Source organism: Meriones unguiculatus, chromosome 10, assembly GCF_030254825.1.
Source record: "Meriones unguiculatus strain TT.TT164.6M chromosome 10, Bangor_MerUng_6.1, whole genome shotgun sequence".
NCBI lineage: Eukaryota > Metazoa > Chordata > Mammalia > Rodentia > Muridae > Meriones > Meriones unguiculatus.
The window spans coordinates 107,948,335-107,972,164 of NC_083358.1; the positions used below are offsets into that span (position 1 = coordinate 107,948,335).

Genomic DNA, 23,830 nt, shown 5'->3' on the forward strand with positions numbered 1-23,830 from the left:
CTGCCCTCATCTAAAAAAACTGTCAACGGTCCCCTGTTGTTGGCACTCTGCATTCCTGCTTATTCGACACCAAAGCTTGGCTTCTGGGAAGACACTTCCCAGCTGCCCATGCAGGAGGGACAATGCTTTCCAAGTCCCTGGAGCAGATGTATTTAGCTGCTTTTGTCCCCACTGACTTTGTCCAGAGAGTCAGGCTGACACAGTGTCTTAGATTTTGGCTGATTGCCTGCCACCTATTCTGGGGTGGCCACCAATGAGGTTCTGCTTAAGCGTAACTCACACAAAGCTCTTAAGAATTAATATCAAAGCTGGGCATGGTGGCACACACCTGTAATCCCAGCACTCGGGGAGGCAGAGGCAGGTGGATACCCGTGAGTTCAAGGCCAGCCTGGTCTACAAAGTGAGTCTAGGACAGCCAGGGCTACACAGAGAGCTGCTATCTCAAACAACAACAACAACAAAACAAACAAACAGAAAAGAATTAATATCAAGTTTCATGGACCACAGCTAGATTGTCTCACCACTTCCTGGAAAACTAGCAGGACTCTTAATGGATACAGTGTGGCAGGCGCTTCCAAACCCAGAATCTAGAGGCAATGCATCTCTCATAGAGGCTCACTGGTATCTCAGAGACCTCAAGGTCCTCACTTCTATAGCCGTCAAGCCAACGGAGGTCCTTTGAATTTTTTTGGTTTTGGATAGATCGAACCAATCTTGAGAGGAAAAATGCATTAAAAATTGCCTCTTGTTTTTATTTCATTCTTTATCTCATTTTGAAATTATACTTTTTATTTAGTAAACTTATAAGGACATAATTGATAAATTGTTACATATATAAATCAACAAAATTAAGATACGCAATGTTTTCCTCAATCTAGACACTTTCATTCTCTTTTCATTAATTCCAAGAAATAAATACTATTCTTTCTTGAGCATCATAGATTAGATTTACCTACTTTTGAACTTCATTTATAGTGTCTATTCTTTTGTGACTGGCTTCTCTCATCTAACAAAAGTTGTTTAGACTTACAATGCTGTTAATGTAAAATACAATGTTATTTTATGATTTTTAAAATTGCATTAATCTACTTTACTATCTACATCAATGTGTTGTCTCTTCTTCTCTGTTGGTAGACATATCATTTTCTTGGGATACTGTAAACTATCACACATATTTTTGTGTGTATGTGTGACTTGTTCATTTTATTGAGAATATTCTAAGAGTGAAATCATCAAGTTGTAGAATAACTGTATACATAACTTATGGGGAATTGCCAAGTGATTTTTCAAAAATGACTGTATAGACTTTGATTCTATTGTGGAGATTTGGAGAGCCAGAAACAATGTTGTTTTGTTCTTCATTAAAAGAACCAAAAAAAAGTCTGATAAAAATGCATATCATAGCTGGGTGTGGTGGTACACACCTGTAATCCCAGCACTCAGGGAGGCAGAGGCAGGTGGATCTCTGTGAGCTTAGAGCCAGCCTGGTCTTCAAAGTAAGTCCAGTACAGCCAAGGCTACACAGAGAAACCCTGTCTTGAAAAAGAAAAAAAAATGTATATAAATATCTGTTCTTGGACTTATTGGAGAATTGAGATTGCAAAGCAAATAACTAAACTAATTTCTGGGGAGTTATCAGCAACCAAAATAATCCATGTATATACTACCTAGAACCAATTGTCACATATGCTAATTAGGCTCAAATAAGAATACGTAGTAAATTGCTAGACTAGATGTAGATTAACATCAGAGCGTGGAGTCCTGAGGAGCCATCTTGGATGGTTTGTGTGTACTTCTAAACTTTTCTCTGTGGATTCCACCAAATGTTCATAGGTGATAGAGGGAGATACGCTGTTTCTTGTAGAGGCTGAGGCGGGAAGAAGAGCCGTAGGCAAGACCCCTATCAGCCATATTTTCTATATTTTTCCTTTAGAACCAACATGAAATTTTAGGATAAGCATAACATAAATTGCCACATTACGGTCCTGTGAAGCCACTGGATGGGGGAAGAGGACAGGTAACCAGTCAGGGAGAGAGGAACATGCTGTGCCTGGTGCCATGTCTGGAGAAGGTACAGGATCACTTGTAAAGGCAATCCCAGGAGGTGGGATGAAGCACCTAAGACTGAGGCTCACCTAGAACAACAGAACTCTTCTCTCTTCTGCTGGGAAACAGTCCACCACACAGATTATCTCTGGAGAATCCAGAGGACTCCACGTGGATACACTAGTCTATTCCCCAAGACTAAAGCATCACTACGATTGGAGCTTGTGACATATTCAGAGTCACTACAGGAACAACAAACTTCAAACTCAACTCAGGTCCTGTCTACATTAAATCTCAAAAGAATGTCTAAAGAAGGAAGAATAGCTTCAAGCAAAAACAAAAACAAAACAAACAAACAAAAAAACAGAACAAAACCTTGGGACCTATCTTTTACAATGTGACTAGTTTTAGACCAAAATTTAAAGTGTTGTCTAAAGAGACAACACACATATAAGATTAGAATAAACTATGAAAGGTTTTCAAACTATTTGATAAAGAATTTCAACTAACAATCAATAAGCTAATCATATAATAGAAAAACTAAAGCATATCTAAGATGAAATGGGTAATTTCAAATGAGATAAAAACTATTTAAAAATATATAATGCCATCTTACAATTGTAAGAATGGCTAAGATCAAAAATCTCAAGTGACAACACATGCTGGCGAGAATGTGGAGAAAGGGGAACCCTCCTCCATTGCTAGTGGGAGTGCAAACTTGTACAACCACTGTGGAAATTAATCTGGCGCTTTCTCAGAAAACTGGGAACCTCAAGACCGAGCTGTACCATCCCTGGACATGCACCCAAAAGATGCTCCCCCATATGAGGACATTTGCTCAACCATGTTCACAGTAGCTTTATTCTTAATAGCCAGAATCTGGAAACAACCTAGATATCCTTCACCTGAAGAATGTGTAAAGAAATTGTCATACATTTACAAAATGGAATACTACTCAGCCATTAAAAACAAGGAAATCATGAAATTTGCAGGCAAGTGGAGGAAACAAACAAAAAAATCATGAGAGATAACACAGACCCAGAAAGACACATAGTATATACTCACTTATAAGTGGATTTTAGTCATATAGTACAGGATGGACATACTACAATGCACAGACCCCAAGAAGATAAGTCCGGTGGGCATCTTGGGCCTCATCTGGGCCCACTAGTTAGGGGAGTGGGGGATATCTCTGACATGGACTATGCTGCCTGCTTTTTGATCACTTCCCCTGATGGGACTGCCCTACCAGGCCAAAGGGGAGGAGACAAACTCAGTCCTCATGTGAATAGATGAGCTGGGGTGTCTGGGTAGGGAGCTCCCTATTCTGAGGAATAGGAGAGAGGAGATTTGGGAGAAAAGGTGAGACTGGGAGAGAGGAGGGAGGGACCTATGACCAAGATGCAAACTGAATTAATTAAAAAAAATCTAATAACAAAAAGTAACAGTCGGGCTGGCAAACCTGTCAAAGTAGAAGAAAGTACTGGAAAGCAAAAAAGACAGGTCAACAGAAAATACCCAAAACCAAAGTGCAAAGGAAAAGATTCTTAAAAATTAAACCTAGAGACATGGCATAATGTGAAGCTGTTGAAAACACAGAGAATTAAATTTCAGAAGGGGGAGAAAGAATAACACAGCAAAAGAAATACTTAAAGGAATAACGGCTGAGAAGTTTCCAAAATTATTGGCAGATGCTGCTAAGCAAGATGATTGCAAAGACCTAAGTGTACTGTGCTCAAACTGCTCAAACAAACAAACAAAAAAACAGAAACACTTAAGACAGCTGAAGAAAAATAAACCAGGCAGAGAACCACACATAACAATTACAACAAAATTGTCGTCAAAAACTATGTAAGCAATACGACAAAATCATGAGCCTCCCTAAAACACCAACTACACTAACCCTGTTACCTCGGAAGATAGCCTTCAACAGTGGGAGACAGGGTTTTCTTATGCAAACAAATGTGAGCAACAGACTGCACCACTAACAGGTCCTAAAAGAAATGTTAAAGGAAGTTCTTCAACTGTCCAGAAAGATACCTGGAAATTCCTATTTGGACAGTAAATCGTACACTTAAAAATAATTTGTGAGACAGAACATTTCTGAGAAAACTTATAAATACTTCAGATTGAATCAAAAGAATCTGGCATGTCAAAAAGCCAGGTTTTAAATTTGTTTCTTTAATGTCGATGTTAAAAAAGCTTATATTTATGCTGGGTGGTGGTGGCACAGGATGATTAAGACACAAATTATGACATCAGGAACGAAAGAGGAAAGGTAGGTCCTGGCACTACATTAAACAGATGATCACGGACCACAACACACACCACGCTTGTCAGCTTCGACACAGGAAACACACAGGCTTGCTTGAGAAGAAATAGATAGCCTACATAGATCTGTAAATGTCTGAGAACTTGCGTTTGAAGCTTAAAATTTTCCAAAACAACACCTCTCAAGCATATATGACTTAACTGATGAATTTAAGCAGGAATGTAATGAAAAATAGTAAATGTGTATAATCTCTGCTGGAAAAATCAAAAGGAGCTCCCTAAGATATCTTATATGGGCAGATTTTCCTCATAACAAAATCAAGCAAATACATCACAGAGAAAGAAAAGCACACACCAGTATCATTTCTCATGAATGCAAGTATTTCACCAAGCCTTCGGTAAATTGAATTTAGAAACACAGGAAGGATGATATAAAACAGTCATTGAGCTCCAGCCTAGGAATGCAAGGCCGGTTCAACATTCAAAAGTTCAATTCATATAATATGAATGGTACCGCAAAACAAACCAACAAAAAACAAAACAAAACAAAAACAAACAAGAAAACCAAAAATTATCAGATAATGTTTTTTTCAATATTCACTCATGATTTTAAAAGCATATTAATAAACATGGCTGCATGTGGATCTCAGAGAAGAGGACGAAACAAAAGTCTGATTCATTCCCCTGCACCAGAACACACAAGCATGAAAACTATTTTAAAAGCTAGCATTAGGGGGGCTTTTCAACCTCAGTAAGGAATACTGCTCAAGAGTAATGTCAAAGTCACAGAGTATTAATGTAAGCTCATGTTGCTTATGTCAGACCAAAAACTATGTCACAAATACGTCATCTTGCAACACAGTGAACAGGCTGAGGGATGGAGCAGGTACCTCTCCAGCGTCAACAAACGGCAGGTGTAGGAATTCAAACAGCCAGACCTGGAATCCACAGTTCCTATTGTCTCTTGTCTCCAAGGTTGACAGAAATCACCAAAAACCAAAGTTCCAACAATGAGTCAGAGATAATCACAGGAGAGCTCAGAGAAAATTAGTGGTTTAACTGGTTAAAATCTCTTATAAATGCTGAAAAGATCAAGGTTCCTACTGAAAAATGGCATCAACTTATTTAAAAGGCTGACTTAAAATTCCATTCTGGAGAAGCAGTAGAAATGTTCACGGATGCTTCCGTGTGCACACTCTCCTCCCAAGATTTATAACGAAAGGAAGGGACTCATCTGACTGTTTAATCGACAGGCAGATGGAATTTCTTTTCTATTGTAAAGTACAATGCAGCCTTGGGAATTTGTGCCCCTGATATTTTAAACACCTAATTAGATTCAAAACTGAATGCAAAGGAAAGAAAGACTACAGAGGCAGCATGGATTCCATAAATGAGTCTGTTTTTCATCATACCATTATTCTTAACTTTTCAAAAATAAGAATTTATCACTTAAGACACATACAAAGACGAATCTAACAGCAGTTTTCTGGGTTAGGGAGGAGATATGGCAGACCCAGGGAAATGCAGAGGGTAACGATTTGTTGTAGATGTTGGCAAAATCTACATTTGTTCTTACGTGTCAATAGCGGCGTAAACCCCCTGGGAAATCAGGGGACACTATCTTCTAAATCTCTCTCTCTAGCCCGGACTGCTGTATGCCTGATGTTACATGTTACATGAAAATCCAGAAACATGTTTGAGAGTGTCTCTGGTACAATTTACCCTGAGTCCCCTTGTTCTGTTTGTAGCAATGACTCCGCTTGAAATGAGCAATCAAACCCACGTCACAGAATTCATCTTCCTGGGATTTTCCAACCACCCCAGCCTACAGGGCCTCTTCTTCCTCGTCTTCCTGGCCATTTACCTGACAACGCTCCTGGGGAACACGCTCATGATGATGGCCACCAGGGTCAGCCCGGCTCTCCACACCCCAATGTACTATTTCCTCAGCAACTTGAGCTTCCTGGACATCTGCTACACGTCCACCACCATCCCCATCATGCTGGTGAACTTCTTCAGGGAGAAGAAGACCATCTCCTATGAAGGCTGCCTCTCCCAGATCTTCTTCTTTGTGACGTGTGCTGGAACTGAATGTGTCTTGTTGGCTGCCATGGCTTATGACCGCTATGTGGCCATTTGCCGCCCCCTTCAGTATCACGTTCTCATGAGTGTGAAGGTCTGTGTCAGCTTGGTGATTGGGTCCTGGCTGTGTGGCTTGGTGAACTCTGTGACTCACACGGCCCTGACAGCCACACTCACTCTGTGTGGCCCCAACCAGATCAGTCACTTTCTCTGTGACATCCCACTGCTCCTGAAGCTCTCCTGCTCAGACACCTCTGTCAATGAGTCTGTGCTCCACGTGGCCAGTGCCACCATCGGCCTGAGCCCCTGCCTGTTCACCGCAGGCTCCTACATTCTCATCATCTCTGCCATTCTGAGGATTCCCTCTGCTCAGGGCAGGAGAAAGGCCTTCTCCACCTGTGCCTCCCACCTCACTGTGGTGGTGGTCTTTTATGGAACAGCCAACTTCAACTATGACAGACCCAGGGAAGGCTACTCCCTGGACATGGACATCTTGGTGTCTGTGCTGTTCTGTGTCGTGACCCCCACGTTGAACCCCCTCATCTACAGCCTGAGAAACAAGGAGGTCAAGGGCGCTCTGAGGAAGCTGGCTGCGGGGTGTACGTTCCCTGGCAATAACAATGCCTAGAGAGTAACCCAACATTCTGACATTGCAACCTAAAGTTGCCATTTACAACGTTCATGCGCCAGAGCCACACAACCACATCATGTAAAGAATCACAGAACGTCAGTGTACGACTTTGTGTTCCTTTGCGTTTGTTCATAGCTATCCTAGGGGCCCTGTGTTGGCTAGGCCTCAGCCAGTAGCCTTCAAATTGGGCATATAATCACCTGAAGAGAATTCTCCATGGCTGCCACCACTCTAGAGGTGCTAGGACCTGGAAGAATGGGGCTGATAAATGAGTCAGACTAAAGTCTCATGCAATCGCCAACTTTATTCAGGGCCTCAGACAATTTCTACTCTGATGATTAAGGAGAATCACGTGAGTAAAGTGTACAATCACAAGGACAAGCCACGCGTGGCAAAAACATGTATTTTCATAGAGGCAAATAAACAAAGAATAGCCAGTTGCAAAGAATAACCTGGGGCTGGAGAGATGGCTCAGAGGTAAGAACACTGGTTGTTTTCCCTAAAGGTCCTGAGTTCAATTCCCAGCAACCACATGGTAGGGAGACTCCCCACATCTGTAGGGAGACTGGCCGCCCTTTCTGGTGCGCAGGCGTACATGCAGGCAGAATGCTGTATAAATAATAAATAAATCTTAAAAAACAAAATAAGAATAATCTGAAGTAAACTCACTCCTATCCATTATACCTGGGGGTGGGCACACAAAAATACATTCCAAGAATAATTCCTTATTTTGGAAAAAACTGAGGTCACAAGACCCTTGTTTTCTTGGGGTTTACTCAGAAGCACTCAAAATTTTTCTCACAAAGCTCTATACTTGGACTGTGTTCTGATATCTCCTTTTTTTATTTTCCAAACACAGAATATCCAGAGTGTTTTTCATGTGAGATGTTATAGATAAATCTAATGTCATTGCATGAATATCCTATAAACAAGCAAATTATAAACATAATAAATTATGTCACAACAGTAAAAGCATTGTGTGTAAAACTCTCTCTCTACCACGGAGAACAGGGATCCAAACTACGTCCAATACCATTGGTTACATCATTATATGGATCAGAAAAAAGTCTGGAGAATAGTTTGAAAATAAACCCATATAATTAGTAGTTCTGGTATGCTGTGGAACATAAGCCTATATTTGCCTTTAAGAAGGATTCAAATGTTATTACGTCCTATAGAAACAGGAAGTGATTTAAATCTCAAGGAAAATTTAAATGCAATCCCTTCTCCAGATGAAATAAATGAGTCTGTTCAAGTCCTGAGGTCTAGGCATAAGCACAGAGTCATCAGTAAAGGTAACAGGAGCTGAATCTACTCAGTCTCAAGCTGAAGCAAAGAGGATGAGGAACAGAAGAGCAATGCAGTGTTCTGAGGCACTCATGGCGGATGCATAGAATGAAGCAGAACACATAGCCAGAAAAATATTCCCAGGTAGCACAGGGCCCTGAGTACTTCATAGAATAACTTCCCTCTGGGTGTAAAGGGCCTAACTTGACCAGCAGACTTGACTTCTGATGATATGGTTGGTCATTTCCTTTTGCTGGTTAGCTGCAGGTTTGCTGTCTTTCTGATGGCATCCTCTGTCTCCTTGGCCTCTGCCATCATCCGTGATGGCCTGGGGCCAGAGGAGCCAAATGAAGATTAGACTTGCCCCAAGGAACCCAAGATCCCTAACCAGCAGGAAGTAGCTAAAGAGAACTATGTCCCCATCACCCCACTAACCTTCTTTCTCTTCTACCTGGTGATTGAAGGGATTGGGGTGGAAATGGAAGAAAGAGATATAAGAAACCTCAGTAAAATAGATTTAAAAAAACACATGCCAACAATAAATAAGCATCTGCCTGTGGATTGGAAGAAGCCTGGACAATTTTTGTAATCAAAACTTCAGTTTATATGAGGAAATTTCATAGCTTGCCAGCTGGATAATTATTTCCTATCCTCCTATAAAAATCTGCAAATGAAATTTGAAAATCCACAGAGTTCTTTAACACTCCTAAAAACTGATTGTTACTTAAGGGTAATATAATACAGCAAGAATCAAGTCCACATAATTGTTGACATTGGGTCCTCCCTTGATTTAGTTCATCAAGAAGAGTCAGGTAAAACGTTAGTATGTTATGGCCCTTATGGTATAATTATATTCCTGTTTATCCTCCTGTTGTATGACACCTGAAGGAGCCAATTTAGTGGGGAAAATAAATAAGTTTAAAGGTGTTGAAGGGTCCACACAGTACAGAAATGCCCCTTTCAGTCTGGATTAAAGTAACTGTACATTTTTTTCCCTCTAGGGATAATATGCAAGGACTATCCAACGCTGTCTTTCCTTCTAGAGTTTTAAATAAATGGGTCAGTGCATGTAAACATTTGGCTTATGCTCAAATTGCACTGGAAATACCAAGGGCAGCGCATAAGCCTGGGGAGGGATTGGCAAGCAAACTCCTTCTCTCTGCATGCACTTGTTCAAATAGGTTGTAAACTAAGCATTGGCACAGGCTCTTCTAAATCTTCATCAGAAAGTGGACAGGATTCACTATTAGACTGATTAGTAAACTGTAGGCTTAAAGTTTTCAACAAACCTGAGCGTTCAGAGTTCTTAAACACTTCTGCCTCCCTTCTAACCCACTGACCAGGGGGAAGGGACAAAGAAGGTTATAAGGAAAGGGGGATTATAGACCTTTATAAAAGCAGTTTCTTGGGGTGAGTCCACTCTTAGTTGTCTGGATACCAGCAGTCCAGTCTAAATACCAGCACCAAAGAGCAACATGAATCAGCACGATTCAGATTAGGACAAGTCAGCGAAAGCCACAAGACTCAGTTGGATTGCCCTGAGAAGTTCTCTGGAATGTTTCTTTTTGCGAAGTCAAGTATTGAAGAATAAAGACCAGTGAAGCCATGCCAAGCCAAAAAGTGGCGTCTCCCTGTCCGTGGGCTTCCATATATATCTCTTCTCCTCAAAGTCCACCCCTGTGTTTTTTCAGCTGGCCAGAGTCATGCCCTCACACAAGACAGCTTCCAGCAAAACATCCCAAGACACAATTGAGTCTTTAAAAACAAACCAAAAAAATAAAACAGAAACTTCCATTTCAGCAAATTCCTCAACCCATGCCACAGGATCATCTTAGGGAACCCATTTAAAGGAGGCTCCGGTAAGGGAGCGGAGGGAGTCAAGTCAGAGCTGCTGTTTCTACTTTTGATTTTGCCTGAATGGGGAGAATCTTCATTTTTGCATCTTTTAACAATTTTAATGTTTGATTTTCTAGTTCATACTCATTCAAGAAGTTAGCCGTATATTCCTCATGATTAATATCCTCCTTATCTTTCTTAAGTATTTTAATAACCATCTGAATTATCGCCTAAGTGACCCAAAATTGAGTGGATAACTTTTCCCCTTATTTATATGCATTTCAATATTCTTTCAGATTTGATTCCCTACTTCTTCATCTAAAGTTTCTTATTCCAGAAACCAGGAATTATAATCATGAACAACTTGCAAGTAATCAGTAGTTGTGATCTTAGTAACTGTGCTTCGTATTTAAAAATTTATGAACAAAGGGGCTGGAGAGATGGCTCAGTGGTTAAGAGCACTGTCTGCTCTTCCAGAGGACCTGGGTTCAATTCCCAGCACCCACATGGCAGCTCACAACTGTCTGTAACTCCAGTTCCGGGGAATCTGACAACCTCACACCTATACAATTAAATAATTTTTAAATGATGCACAAGCTATCATAAGACAAAACCTGCCCTGATTTCTGCTTCATTATTCTCACTCAACTCCTTCTGCGAGGTGCCCTACTCTCTTACCTTGTAGCCAACTCCAGGTCCCTGTTCACGGTGCCACTTTTTTCTGCTCCAGAAGGGCAGTGGGACCTAGGAGAATGGGGCCAAAAGTGAGTCAGACCAAAGTCTCATGCAACAGCCAACTTTGTTCAGAGCATCAGACAATTTATACCCTGAGAGTTAAGAAGAATCACGTGAGTAAAGGGTACAATCACAAGGACAAGCAGAACATGGAAAAAACATGTTTTTTCCCTAGAGTCATATAAACAAATAACAATAGCCAGTTGTAAAGAATAATCTGAAGTAAACTCACTCCTGTCTGCTACTCCTGGAAGAAGCACTAAAAAGACATTCCAAGAACAATTCCATGTTTTGAAGAAACTGAGGTCACAAGACTCTTGTCATGTTTTCTTGGAGTTTTCTCAGAAGCACTCAGAATCTTCCTCACAGGACTCCATTCTTGAACAGTGTTCCAACACATGGGAGTTTCAGCACTGACACTTTCAAGGAGTCTTCGTTTGAATCCTTCCTTTACACTGAAATACTTCTAGTGGCTTTTTATTTCCACAACGAACGCTGCTGTGCCGTTTCACGTTAGGAATGATTCTAGGGAACAGCCCCTCACAAGTGGAGCAAGCTGCACTACCCGAGAGAGCCGGATGACCAGTGAGTGTGTAATGATAGTACAGAGAGTGTGGCAATGATACCACAGCCAATAGAAGGTGGGACTCTGATAGCTTGTCGTGTGCAATAGTGAAGCAGAAGCTCAAAATTAGCAGCAGCAGAACCACCAACCAAAAAACTTGCATGGGCCGGACCTACACTCCCTACACGTATGTAGGAGATGTGCAGCATGATCATCATGTGGGTTCCTTAGCAATGAGAGTAGGGGCTGTCTCTGACTCTGTTGCCTGCCTTGGGAATCCCTTTCCCCTAGCTGGGCTGCCTTGTCTGGCCTCAGTGGGAGAAGATGGCTTAGTCCTGCTGTGGCTTGAGGTTCCAGGGTGGGTGGGTACCCCTTCAGGACCTCCCCTTCTTTTGGAAGAAGGAGAGGGAGGAATGGGGAAGAGGGGGCATGAGGATGAAATGGGAGCAGAGGAGGGAGGGGGCTGGGATGAGGCTGTAAAGTGATTAAATAAATAAAATCAATGATGAAAAATATCGGCGGCAATTCTCAGAAATAAAGTTTCCTTTTTAAATCCAGCTCTGGAATACCATAGACCTCTGTGTGGAGGAAAGACTACGGTATGGCTAACAATCTGCCACTGATGGCCGCAGCTGGAAGCCTTCATGAAGAATATCAGACTCAGGTATTCTACTCCTCACTGAAGTCAGGCCAGGCCAAAAAACAAAAAACAAAAAAACACTTTCCTCTTGAAACTGGCGAAGGTTAACATTAGAGCAACAACAACAAAAAATTTGACTGTTAGACTTTTTATTACTATGACAAAGGCAAAAGGAAAACTACTTCAGAGAAGGAAAGATTTTTTTTTTTTCTAACAGTTCTGGAAGCCTCTGCCCATGGTTGATTCATTTCTTACCTCTGGAAGCAAAACATGAGGACAGAGTGGCATTTGGAACATAGTTGCCAACCTCTGGTTATCCAGGAAAGAGGATGAAGAAACCAGAAAAGAGATACATTTCAGGGCAAGCATTCTCCAACCAGGTCTTACTGCCCACCACCTCCTGATAATTCCATCAGATTATAAATCCATTGACGAACTAGTTCACTGACGGAGAAGAGTCCTCAAAATCCAATCACCTCTCAATGATTGAATCATCCAGCTGGAGACCAAGACTTCAACAAAAAGCTTGCCCAGTCGTTTCACTCACTGTAACACCGAGAGCTGCAGAATTACAAAATAAATGTGTCCACAATTTCATCAGGTCTCTTATGGGTCCATTAGAGCCTTAATAGAAGGATTGGTGAAACCCTTTTAAACAAGAACAAGAAAATACAACTAGATTTGGACAAATACTAAAACATTGATTTTTTTTTTTTTTCTCATCGGTAAAGGGTAGCCAGGCTACAAACCACAGACCCAGCAAAGCTAAATAGCAAGGAGACTCAAGGGTACACATGAATCTCCTTGGTAAGAGGAAATAAAATAGACATAGGATGTGCATAAGAATGGGAACAGGAGGGATCAGGTTGAGGGACGGTGGAGGGAGCGAGTCCTGGGAGAGACAACTGGACTGGACAGTGCATCTTTGGGATGAGTTAGAAACCACTGCCATAGAAACTGGCAGGAATCTATGAGGGTGGCCCTAGCTAAGACTCCTCACAATGAGGATATGAAGTCTGAACCAGCCATCTTCTATAACCAGGCAAGACTTCCAGTGGAAGGATTGGGTCACCAACCCTGCCACAAAACCTATGGCCTAAAATTTGTCCAGCCTGCAGGATGTGCTAGGGTAGATGTGGTGCAGAAATTGTCGGAGTGGACAGCCAGCTTGAGACCGATGCCATAGGGGACCCACCCCAGACACTGCCTGGTTGCCCAGAGACCTAGGATAGAACCAAACAAGACTAGCAAAAAGAAAAAGTCAATGAAATGATTCTTAATGATATACTGCCATACCCATAGATTGGTGCCTAGGCCAACTGTCATTACAGAGGCTTCACCTAGCAACTAATAGAAGCAGATGCAGAGACCCACAGCTAACATTAGATGGAGCTCGGGAATCCTGCAGAAGAGGCGAAGGAAGATCTGTCAGAGCCAGAGGGGTCAAAGACACCACAGGAAAACCCACAGAATCAACTAATCTGAGTTCACAGGGGCTCACCAAGAGTGAACAGACAACCAGGGAGCTCCTGCATATATGTTACAATTGTGTACCTTGGTCTTCGTGAGGGATTTTTAACAGAGGGAGCAGAGGCTGTCTCTGACTCTTTCGATGGCTTTTGGGACCCTTTTCCTCATACTGGGTCACCTTGTTAAGAAGAGAGGTGCCTAGTCTTACTGCAACTTGCTATGCCATGTTTGGTTGATATCCACAAGAAGCCTGTCCTTTGCTGAAGAGAAAGGAGAAGTGTATTGGAGGGCATAGCAGAGGGAGAGGGAATTAGGAGGAGAGGAGGGAGGGGAGACTGTGGTTGTGATGTAATAATGATAATAATTTTAAAAATAATTAGCAAAATAAAAGAAAATTCATCCACCTTCCTTGCCTTCAAAGGAGGCCCTTCCCCGCTCTCTGAGGAGACCCGCTTGAGGTCATCAGTTGTCTTACCTGTAATACAGATTCTATCTAAGATGCTCATTCATGGTGAATTCAGCATGCCTACACATACATGACAGCAGTGTCCATCGGGTCCAAGTTATAAAATCAGCTTTAAGCACACATCAATAAATGAACGGATGAGGAAATGTAATCCAGACCCACATTAGAGTGCTACTCAGCCGCTAAAAAACATAAAATTCTGACATTTGTAGGAAAACGGATGGAACTAAAGATCATCATATTTAAGAATAAGCCAGGCTCTGAAAGACGAAACTACTTTCTCTTGTATGTAGAATGCAGACGTTTTTTAAATGACACCAAAGTAGAAGGGGGACTGTGTGATAAAGAGGAAGCCAGTAGAAGTAGGAAGGAGAACAAGAAAGGGTCATGGGTAATCATGATCAAAGCACACTGTATACGTGTTTAAAAACGTCAGAGCAGAACCCATTATTTTGTACAAGTAACATATACAAATAAAATTAAATAATTAAATAAAAGTGCACTCTGGATGTTTGCCAGATTTATTTCAAAATAAAATGTCAAGATTTCAATATTTTTGAAAGAAACACTGATGATACGCTTGCTAATGGATTTTTTTTTTTTTTTTAGATGCTGGACCAAAGAGGCCAGTGGCATTGCTTTGTCCATCTGAGTGTTTTCCACTGAGTGGAAATGCAAGGGCCAAGGTGTTATCCCCAGCATTTTGGCATAAAGTTCATAAAAGTAAGATATCAATTCTCCCTGCTATTATAAAAAGGACAGAATATATATTATATAAAGGATGGAACCCGAGGTTTAGGGAAATAAGAATGTTGGAATGTGTGACTAAAGAGATGACTCAGCAGTTGAGGGCACTGACTGCTCTTACAGAGGGACCTGAGTTCAATTCCCTGCACATCTGTAATGCCAATTCCAGAGAAACTAATACCGTCTTCTGACCTCCTCCGGCACCAAGTATGACGTATGCAGGCAAAACATTGACAAATAAAATGAATAAATCTAGAAAAAAGGTTGGAATAGTAATCGATATTGGTTACTTTTCTCATTGTGACCTGATAAGAGCGCCTTAAAGGAGCAGGTTTTTGCTTTGGTCCATAACTTAAGGTACAGTCCATTGTGGTGGATATACATTTTATGTGACTCTCACATAAAATAGCCCAGTCCAACAATCAAGGAAGGGCCAGAGAACATTCCTTTGGGTAAATCTTCTGCAAAATTTGTTGATAAAAGAATACCAGCATCGCTGCACAGCTTGTTTCATCTGTCCTCCACAGCCTAGGAGATGTCACTGTTGAAACAGGCTCTCTGATTTGGGGGAGGGATTTTCTCCCTGAGCTGGGGACCAAGCGGCATCTGTTCTGTCCTTCCAAGGTCTCAACAGTAAACCAAAGTTCCGTTTTCCCAGGGAAACCAATTGGTTTATTGAGCTTAGTTACACAAGCTAGATGAAAAGCTGCTAACAGGAGTTTAGGCTACCCCAAAGCAACCTCACTGGAGAGTCTTCACTTGGTATCAATGACGGCTTCTCCATAGCAACACAGATGCCCAGTTTTTCAAGTATTTGAGCTCTAACCCAAGCCACAAAATCCATGTGCAATTAGGACAGAATTGCAAACAGCTGATTGGGAGAAGTGGCTAGATTCTCAGGTGAGATTCTCATGAATCTGCCTACTTTCTCCTTCTCCGCGGAAATGTCAGAAGCCAGCAAGCCCAGCTGGGATGGTGTTTTGCAAGCAGACACAGACACCTGATTAAGATGGTGACAATTTGACTAGGAAAGGAGTATGCTGGACACAGGGGATGAAGGAATTTAAACTTGAAAGAGCTCATGTGGCTGAGCAGACATCAAAATATCTTAATCTACAGAGACATTTACTACGCGTGAGGAAAATAATTTTTAATAAGCCAGCCTGACTCCATGACAGGCTTCAAAATTGGCTTCATACTGAACAGGCCTGAATTTCTATTCCTTGAAATAAGAAACTACAGTCCATGGAAACCAGATACAATAACTCAATAACCTCCCTGAAAATGAGAAACAATAACTTAATAAAGTCCCCAGGCACTTAGCCAATCAAATTAAAGGTCAGTTAGAGCGGGTACTCCATGAAGTGTCCCAACTGCAGAACCAATCAGGAGTTCACATGGATCAGCACCAACCAATCAATGTAAAGATTACCTAACCACACTGGGAAACCCCCTACCTGTCTTTAAATTGAGCCTTCCTGCTCACTTCCGGGTCAGCGTTCTATGGAATATTGGCCCTTGCATGCTGGAAATTTCTGCAGGATAAATGTTCCTTGCTTTTGCATACTACCTGAGTCTGAGGTCTTCCTTCAGCAATTCCCAGAGCATCAAAGTAAATGGAGAGAAACGTTAAAGCAACCCCACTAAAATCAGGGACAAGACAGAGCTACCGGCTCTCTCCATATCTCCTCAATATAGTTCTTGAAGTCCTAGATAGAGATCAAAGGGATACAAATTGGAAAGGAAGAAGTCAAAGTATCACTGTTCATAGATGATATTACATTATACACAAGTGACCCAAAAATTCTACCAGAGAACTCCTACAACTGATAAACATCTTCAGCAAAGTGGCTGGATACAAAATTAACTCAAAAAAAAAAAAAAATCAGTATGCGGTGTACAAAGGATAAACAAAAATTGGGAAAACAACACCCTTTACAATAGCCACAAATAAAATAAAATATCTTGGTGTAACTCTAGCCAAGCAAGTTAAAGACCTGTATGATAAGAACTTCACATCTCTGAAGAAATTGAAGAAGATAACAGAAGATGGAAAGATCTCCCATGCTCATGGATAGGTAGGACTAACATAGTACAAATGACCATCCTGCCAAAAGCAATCTAAAGATTCAGTGAAATTTCCATTAAAAAAAGCAACACAGTTCTTCACAAAACAATTGAAAGAACTATTCTCAAATTCATATGGAAAATAAAAAAAAAAAAACAGAATAGCTAAAATAATTCTGTACAATAAAAGAACGTCTGGAGGTATCACCATCCCTGATCTCAAGCTGTACTACAGGGCAATAGTAATAAAGATTGCATGATACTGGCATGACAGACTGGCTGACCAACAGAATCAAACTGAAGACCCAAAAATATACCAACACCAAAGTCACTTATTTTTTACTAAGAAGCCAAAACCATACAATAGAAAAAAGAAAGCCTCTTCAACAAATGGTGCTGGTCTAACTGGATGTCTGCATATAGAAGAATGCAAACCGATCCATATTTATCACCCTGCACAAAACTCAAGTCCAAGTGGATCAAAGACCTCAACATAAAACAGACACCACATAAAACCAGCCTCCAGGGGAGGAGCAGCCTTGCTAGGCCACAGAGGAGGACTTTGCAGCTAGTCCTGATGAGACTTGATAAACTAGGGTCAGATGGAAGGGGAGGAGAACCTCCCCTATCAGTGGATTTAGAGAAGGGCAGGGAGGAGATGAGGGACGGAGAGTGGGATTGGGAGGGAATGAGGGAGGGGGCTACAGCTGCAAAGTGAATAAACTGTAATTAATATAAAAATAAAAAAATTAAGCATGGTAAAAAAAATAAAAATAAAAAAATAAAACCAGATTCACTAAATCTAATAGAAGAGAAAGTGAGGAAGAGCCTTGAACTCATTGGCAGAGGAGACAAGTTCCTGAACAGAACACCAACAGCTCAGGTACTAAGATCAACAATCAATAAATAGAACCTCATGAAACTGAAAAGCTTCTGTAAAGCAAAGTATACTGTCAATAGAACAAAATGGCATCCTACATATTGGGAAAAGATCTTTACCAACCCTACATCTGATAGAGGAGTAATATCCAAAATATATAAAGAACTCAAGAAGCTAAACACCAACAAACAAAATAATCCAATTTAAAAATGGGGTGCAGAGCTAAGCTAAAAATTCTCAACAGAGGAATCTCCAATGGCCAAGAAGCAGTTAGAAAATTTCTTAACTTCCTTAGTCATGAGGGAAATGCAAATCAAAACAACTCTGAGATTCCATCTTACACCTGTCAGATCAAAAACTGAAGTGACAATACATGCTGGAGAGGATGCAGAACAAGAGGAACCCTCCTCCATTGCTGGTGGGAGTGCAAACTTGTACAACCACTTTGGAAATCAGTATGGAGGTTTTTCAGAAAATTGGGACTAGATCTACCTCAAGACCAAGCTGTACTCCTGGGCCTATTCCAAAAGATGCTCCACTATACAACAAGGACATTGCTCAACTATGTTCATAGCAGCTTTATTCGTAATAGCCAGGAACTGAAAACAACCCAGATGTCCCTTATCAGAAGACTGGATAAAGAAACTGTGGCACATTACACAATGGAATAATACTCAGCTATTAAAAACAAGGACATCATGAAATTTGCAGGCAAATGGATGGAACTAGAAAAGATCATCCTGAGTGAGGTAACACAGACCCAGAAAGACACACTTGGTATGTACTCACTCGTGGATATTAGCCATAAAGTACAGGTCACTATACCACAATCCACAGACCCAAGGAAGCTAAGTAACAAGGAGAGCCCAAGGGAAGGTGCTTGGATCCCACTAAGAACCAGAAACAGAATAGACATCTCAAGTAAGTGGAGGGGAAGGACTGGGTGGGAGAGGGTGTGGAGAGGGGAGTGATGGAGGGGGCTCAGAAGTGGGCAGAGTGGAAGTGGGAGGTGAGAGGGCTTTGAGAGAAGGTCCATCCGAGGGGGAAGGACATCTCTGAGACAATCTGGGGCGACAGGATAGATTCCTAGAAGGCTATGGGGTGACTGTAGCTGAGACTCCTAGCTGCGGGGGACATGGAGACTGAAGAGACCACCCCCTCGACAGGCAGGAATTCCACTGGAGGGAAGAGGACACCAATCCACCCACAAAGCCTTCAACCTGAAATTTACCCTGCCTGTAAACCGAGCAGTGATAAGATGGAGCAGGTGTGGGAATGGCCAACCAATGCCTGGCCCAACCTGAGACCCACCCCATGGGAGAGAGCCAACCCCTGACACTATTAATGGCATTCTGCTGTGCTTGCAGATAGGAGCCTAGAGTGACTGTCCTCTGAGAGGCTCCACCTAGCAGCAGATCGATGCTAAGACCCCCAGCCAAACATTAGGCAGGGCTCGGGGTGTCTTGTGGAAGAGTCGTGGGAAGGATAGAAGGCCCTGGAGGAGGTGAGAACTCCTCAAGAAAGCCAACAGAATCAACTAACCTAGGCCCATTGAAGCACCAACCAAAGAGCATGAATGTTCTGGACCTAGGCCTCAGACATATATGTGACGGATGGGCAGCTTGGCCTTCATGTGGGTCCCCTAGCAAATGGGGGGGGTTGTCCCTGACATGGACTTTGTTGCCTACTTTGCTGCCTGCTCTGGCCTCAGTGGAAGATGATGCACTTAGTCCTGATACAACTTGATGTGTGGGGTGGAGGATGGGGGAAATCCTCTTTTCTGAAAAGAGAGGGAGGAGGGGAAAGGGTAAGAGGGTGGGAGGATGGGACCAGGTGGAGAGGAGGGAGGAGGCTGCAATGTAAAAGGAATAAATAAATAAATAAATTTCATTTTTGAAAAGAGAAGTCTTTTTGAAAAGAGGGTGTGTCTGGGGTGGGGGACAGTTTCTTGAGGTTAATCAGGAGCCTAGTGTTACTGCTGAGTGTGCATCGAAGTTGGAGCTTAAGGGCTTGTGTGGTTGCTGATTAATCAGAGGAGTAAATTATATCAGTGGGGCGAGTTGGTACTCAGCTCTCTCCTCACCTCTTTGTGCCCTTCCGAAGTGTAATGAGATGGAGGAAATGAACCTAATTCTCCCTGGGGGCTGGGGGAAGCTGAGAAGGTGTTAAGAATTTTTTAAAAGATACAACAGTTAATACTGTGAGAAGCTCCATAATGCTAGCTGCTACGTGCTGACAAGTTTCGTATCAACCTGATGGAAGATACAGACATCTGCAAAGAAGAAACTTCAGTTGAAAAGCTGCCCCAACAGGTTGTCCTGTGAAGAAGGCTGTAGCTCACTGTCTCGGTTGATGGTTTGGTATGAGGGAGCCCAGTACACTGTGGTGGTGCTATTCCTGGGCTCGTGGTCCTGAGTGCTATGAGAAGCAAGTCATGAATGCAAACCGGTAAGCAGCACCCCTCTGTGAACTCTGCGTTAGTTCCTGCCGTGTCTGAATTCCTGCTCTGACTTCCTTGCGTGATGGACCGTGCTGTAGAACTGTGAGCTGAAATAAATCCTTTTCTCCCCAAGATGCTTTTGGCCATGTGTGGTTAAAAAAGAAAAATGAAAATCTCAGAGTTTCTATTTTACCAATAAAGACTCAGGTGCCAGATGCTGGGGTGAAAACTTGTTAGTCAGAGAGGCAGAGAAAGCACCCAGCTGACCTTCCTATTCAGCTCAGTTGTGAATGAAAAAAAACCCAAAAGGCTCACTGGCTCAGCTGACAGCCCAAGAGGAGAAGGCCAAAAAACCTAAGGTCAAAGGCTTGCTACCTCAAAGCCCAAAAGGCCCAAAAAGCCATAGAGCTGAAGCCAAAGAACTAAAGCAAAAAAGCCCTTTCTTCTCCACACTGTCTTAAATACCCCTCAACTCAAAGTCCCTCCCAATCTTTAATCCCTGTCAGCTGGTTTCTTGCTCATCTCTTGACCTAAGGTTAACTTTATTAAATCCTGTGTATAGGGACCTCTTGGATTAACAGTGTGTGCTAGGGCTCAACCACGCCATAGTCACCTGTTTACAATACACAGAAAGCTCTTGGATTAGAGGTGTGTGATAGGCCTCAACCACACCAAACAAGAAATGGGGTTTTACAGTTCACAATTTTGGGGCTCACAATGGGATCAAATATCCTGCAACAGTCATGGTGTTTGGTCGAAGCAATGGAAGCCCTAAGACAAGCTCTAAAGCTGAGGCATCCTGACTTCCTCGTACAACACAAGAGTCTCAGCTTAGAGATAAGTGTCCCAGTACACTAAGCCCAAGAGCTTCCAAAGGCTAGACAAGGCTCTTCACTTCAGAGACCTGCACAAAAGCATTGTAACTCTGGGGGGGGGGGGCACCACCAAAGGCTGAGGGATATATTAAAAACAAACAACAACAACAACAACAATAAAACACTAACCACCCCACCCCACCCCACCCCACCCCACACAGCTGACTGGCAAACATAAACGTTGAGAGTCTGGAAACTGGCAAACATAAACGTTGAGAGTCTGGAAACTGCATACCCAGGCAGTAAACAGTAAGAGCTCTCTGTTGGGTCTGCTCCAGCCTTTGGAGTCGCAAATGACAAGATCAAAATCAGAAGGAAGGTAGAACTGTTTTCAGCTGGCCTCTGACTGGCACAGGGCCCTGCAGAGGCATCAACTACAAGCACAAGACCCCCTCAGGCCCAGCGGGGAGGTAGCTTCTTATACGCCCTGGTCACTGAGAAAAAGTCACTTGCTCCCACTGTGCTCCCACAGCTTTCCCCAAACTGCCAAACTAAATTCTCCACCTGCCACGTGTCCCTCAACTTCAGATAGTTTCCTCAGTGAATGGACCCTGTGTAGGTCTGAGAAACCCCACCTCCACCCTCTCTAAATATTACTCTAGCGTTTCCCTGAGGGTGTTGAAGCCTCCTTAGGTCGAAATAAAAACAGCAATTAGACTTAAGGTGAGGAAAGCCACTCAACTACGGACATAAATTCTTTGGTATGCTAAAATAATTACCACAGATTTAGCTTTCAGCGAAGTTGAAAGCAGAGCTGGTTTAGTGGTCAGTTAAGAGGTGACTTGCCCAGTTCACCTGAACATCTGTCTTTTCTGAATCTCTTCATACGTCTTTGAGATTCATGACTCTCCAAGTATTTTCCTTCAGCCTGGAGGACAATTTTTTTTGTTTTTCATTTCTGTGGTGCAACTCTTCCAGCAACTCATTCTCTTATCCTCCTTCTCCTGAAATGTTCTAACTTTAACCTTGACTCTAAAAGAACACTTTCACAGAGTACAGAATCCTGGGCTAATAGCAACCATATTCTTTCCTCATTAAATCAAACCTTGGCCCAGGGTCTTGCCTCCCCAATGTTTACGATGACGAGTAGGTGAAAATCCAGTGTTGTTGGCCCTTCAGTCAAAATGTGTCATTATGTTTTAGTTGCCTTTTAGGTATTCTCTCTGGCTTCGTTTTGATGATTATCTAGAAAAAGTTTCATTGCATTTGTCTTGTAAAAGCCTTATGGCAAATCTTTCAACTGTAAATTGGGGCAAATATATATATATGTATATATATATGCATATATGTATGTATATATACATCCAATTTTATGTCTACAATTCATAAACATTTTGCTTCATAGAAATTGCTGGGGCAATCACAAAGACTTTTAAATGCGTTGTTACACGTATCAACACCTCACTGCTTTTTTGCTGGGTAATATTGTAACTTATTCATGTCCTGAAATTTTCATTTTTATGCAACTTTTATCTACAAAAAGATCGCAGCCATAAAGATTCCTGAAAACAGCTATTTTATTAAATTATTTCTCTTTTTAAAAGATATGTCATGAATGGAAGGATAGTGATAACATTCTAAAAGAAAACTAATAAAAGCATGATTTCAAGGAGAAATAAAATCAGTACAAAAAACTGCTACTCAAAGGCGTGTGTGTGTGTATGTGTGTGTGTGTGTGTGTGTGTGTGTGTGTATGATTCCAGGTCATATTTATACTCTAATATTATTTTTTGAGATTTATATTTATTTAGTTTTATGTATGTGGTATTTTGCTTGCATGTATGTGTATACATCACATGCATGCAGTATCCATGAATACCAGAAGAGGGTTCAAAAACCCTGAAATTGGGGTTATATGTGAACTGCCGTGTGAGTGGTGGCACTTATACCCGAGTCAGGAAGTCTGGAAGAGCAGCCTCAGCTGTTAGCCCCTGAGCCACCTCTCCAGACCCTATATTCTAGTAGTATCTTTCGAAGCAATAATTTGCCTTTAGTAAAATACGTGTTAAGTGTGTAACTCAATACACTTTGGCAAACTCTGTAACCACAACACCAATGAAGACGGACCATCTCACTCTCTTTGCAACAGCATCACCGCCATGATGACTTTGCTTTTCTTGAACTTCTTATATAAGAAATTAGCCAATGTATACAGTTTTACATATAGCTTTTCTCATACAACGTTTCACAGATTTATTCGTATAGTTCCCTTTTAATTGATTAACTGTTTATGGGTATGGTGTGATACCTCAATACATGCCTACGATATGTAATGATGAAATTCGATTAACTGGCATATCCATCACCCCAAGGGAATTTACCGTTTCTCCATAAGAACATACAAAGCTCTTTCTTCCAGTAATCTTGCAGAATGTAATAAATTATTGTTAACTGTAATTATGCTGCTGTACTGTAGGCGATAACAACTCATTCTTCTTCCACAGAGATGTAATGTTGCATCCATTAACCAGCTTGTGTAAAAGTGGTTTGTCCTTTTTTTTTTTTTTTTTCCTGATGTGGTGAATTATGCTGTTTTCCATCTATTCTTGTGCTGATAAACATTTGGGTTCCTCCAATGTAAGTATTTCGAAGTAACGCAGATGTGGGTTGTCATACAGAAGCCTTAAGTGTGGGCATACACATTTATGTATCTTGGATAGATATTATGATTGAATATGTATCATAAGTAAATGTGAGCTAGTTAACTTTCTTACAAACTGCCAAAGCTGCTACAATTATTGTTTTAGTCAGAATCCCAGCAACATAATTGAGCAACAGAGGGACTTGGCGTC

General features: G+C 41.7%; 1 protein-coding gene across 1 annotated transcript; it reads left to right on the forward strand.

Annotated features, from left to right (window-relative positions):
• The first annotated feature begins 6,067 nt into the window (after positions 1-6,067).
• On the forward strand, positions 6,068-7,027 carry LOC110545897 (olfactory receptor 5V1-like). Its single transcript, XM_021632314.1, has one exon. The coding sequence runs from the start codon at positions 6,068-6,070 to the stop codon at positions 7,025-7,027; it is 960 nt and encodes a 319-aa protein (XP_021487989.1).
• The last annotated feature ends 16,803 nt before the right edge of the window (positions 7,028-23,830 follow it).

Coding starts and splice junctions, on each gene's coding strand:
- LOC110545897 (XM_021632314.1), top strand. CDS start 6,068: ATGACTCCGCTTGAAATGAGCAATCAAACCCACGTCACAGAATTCATC.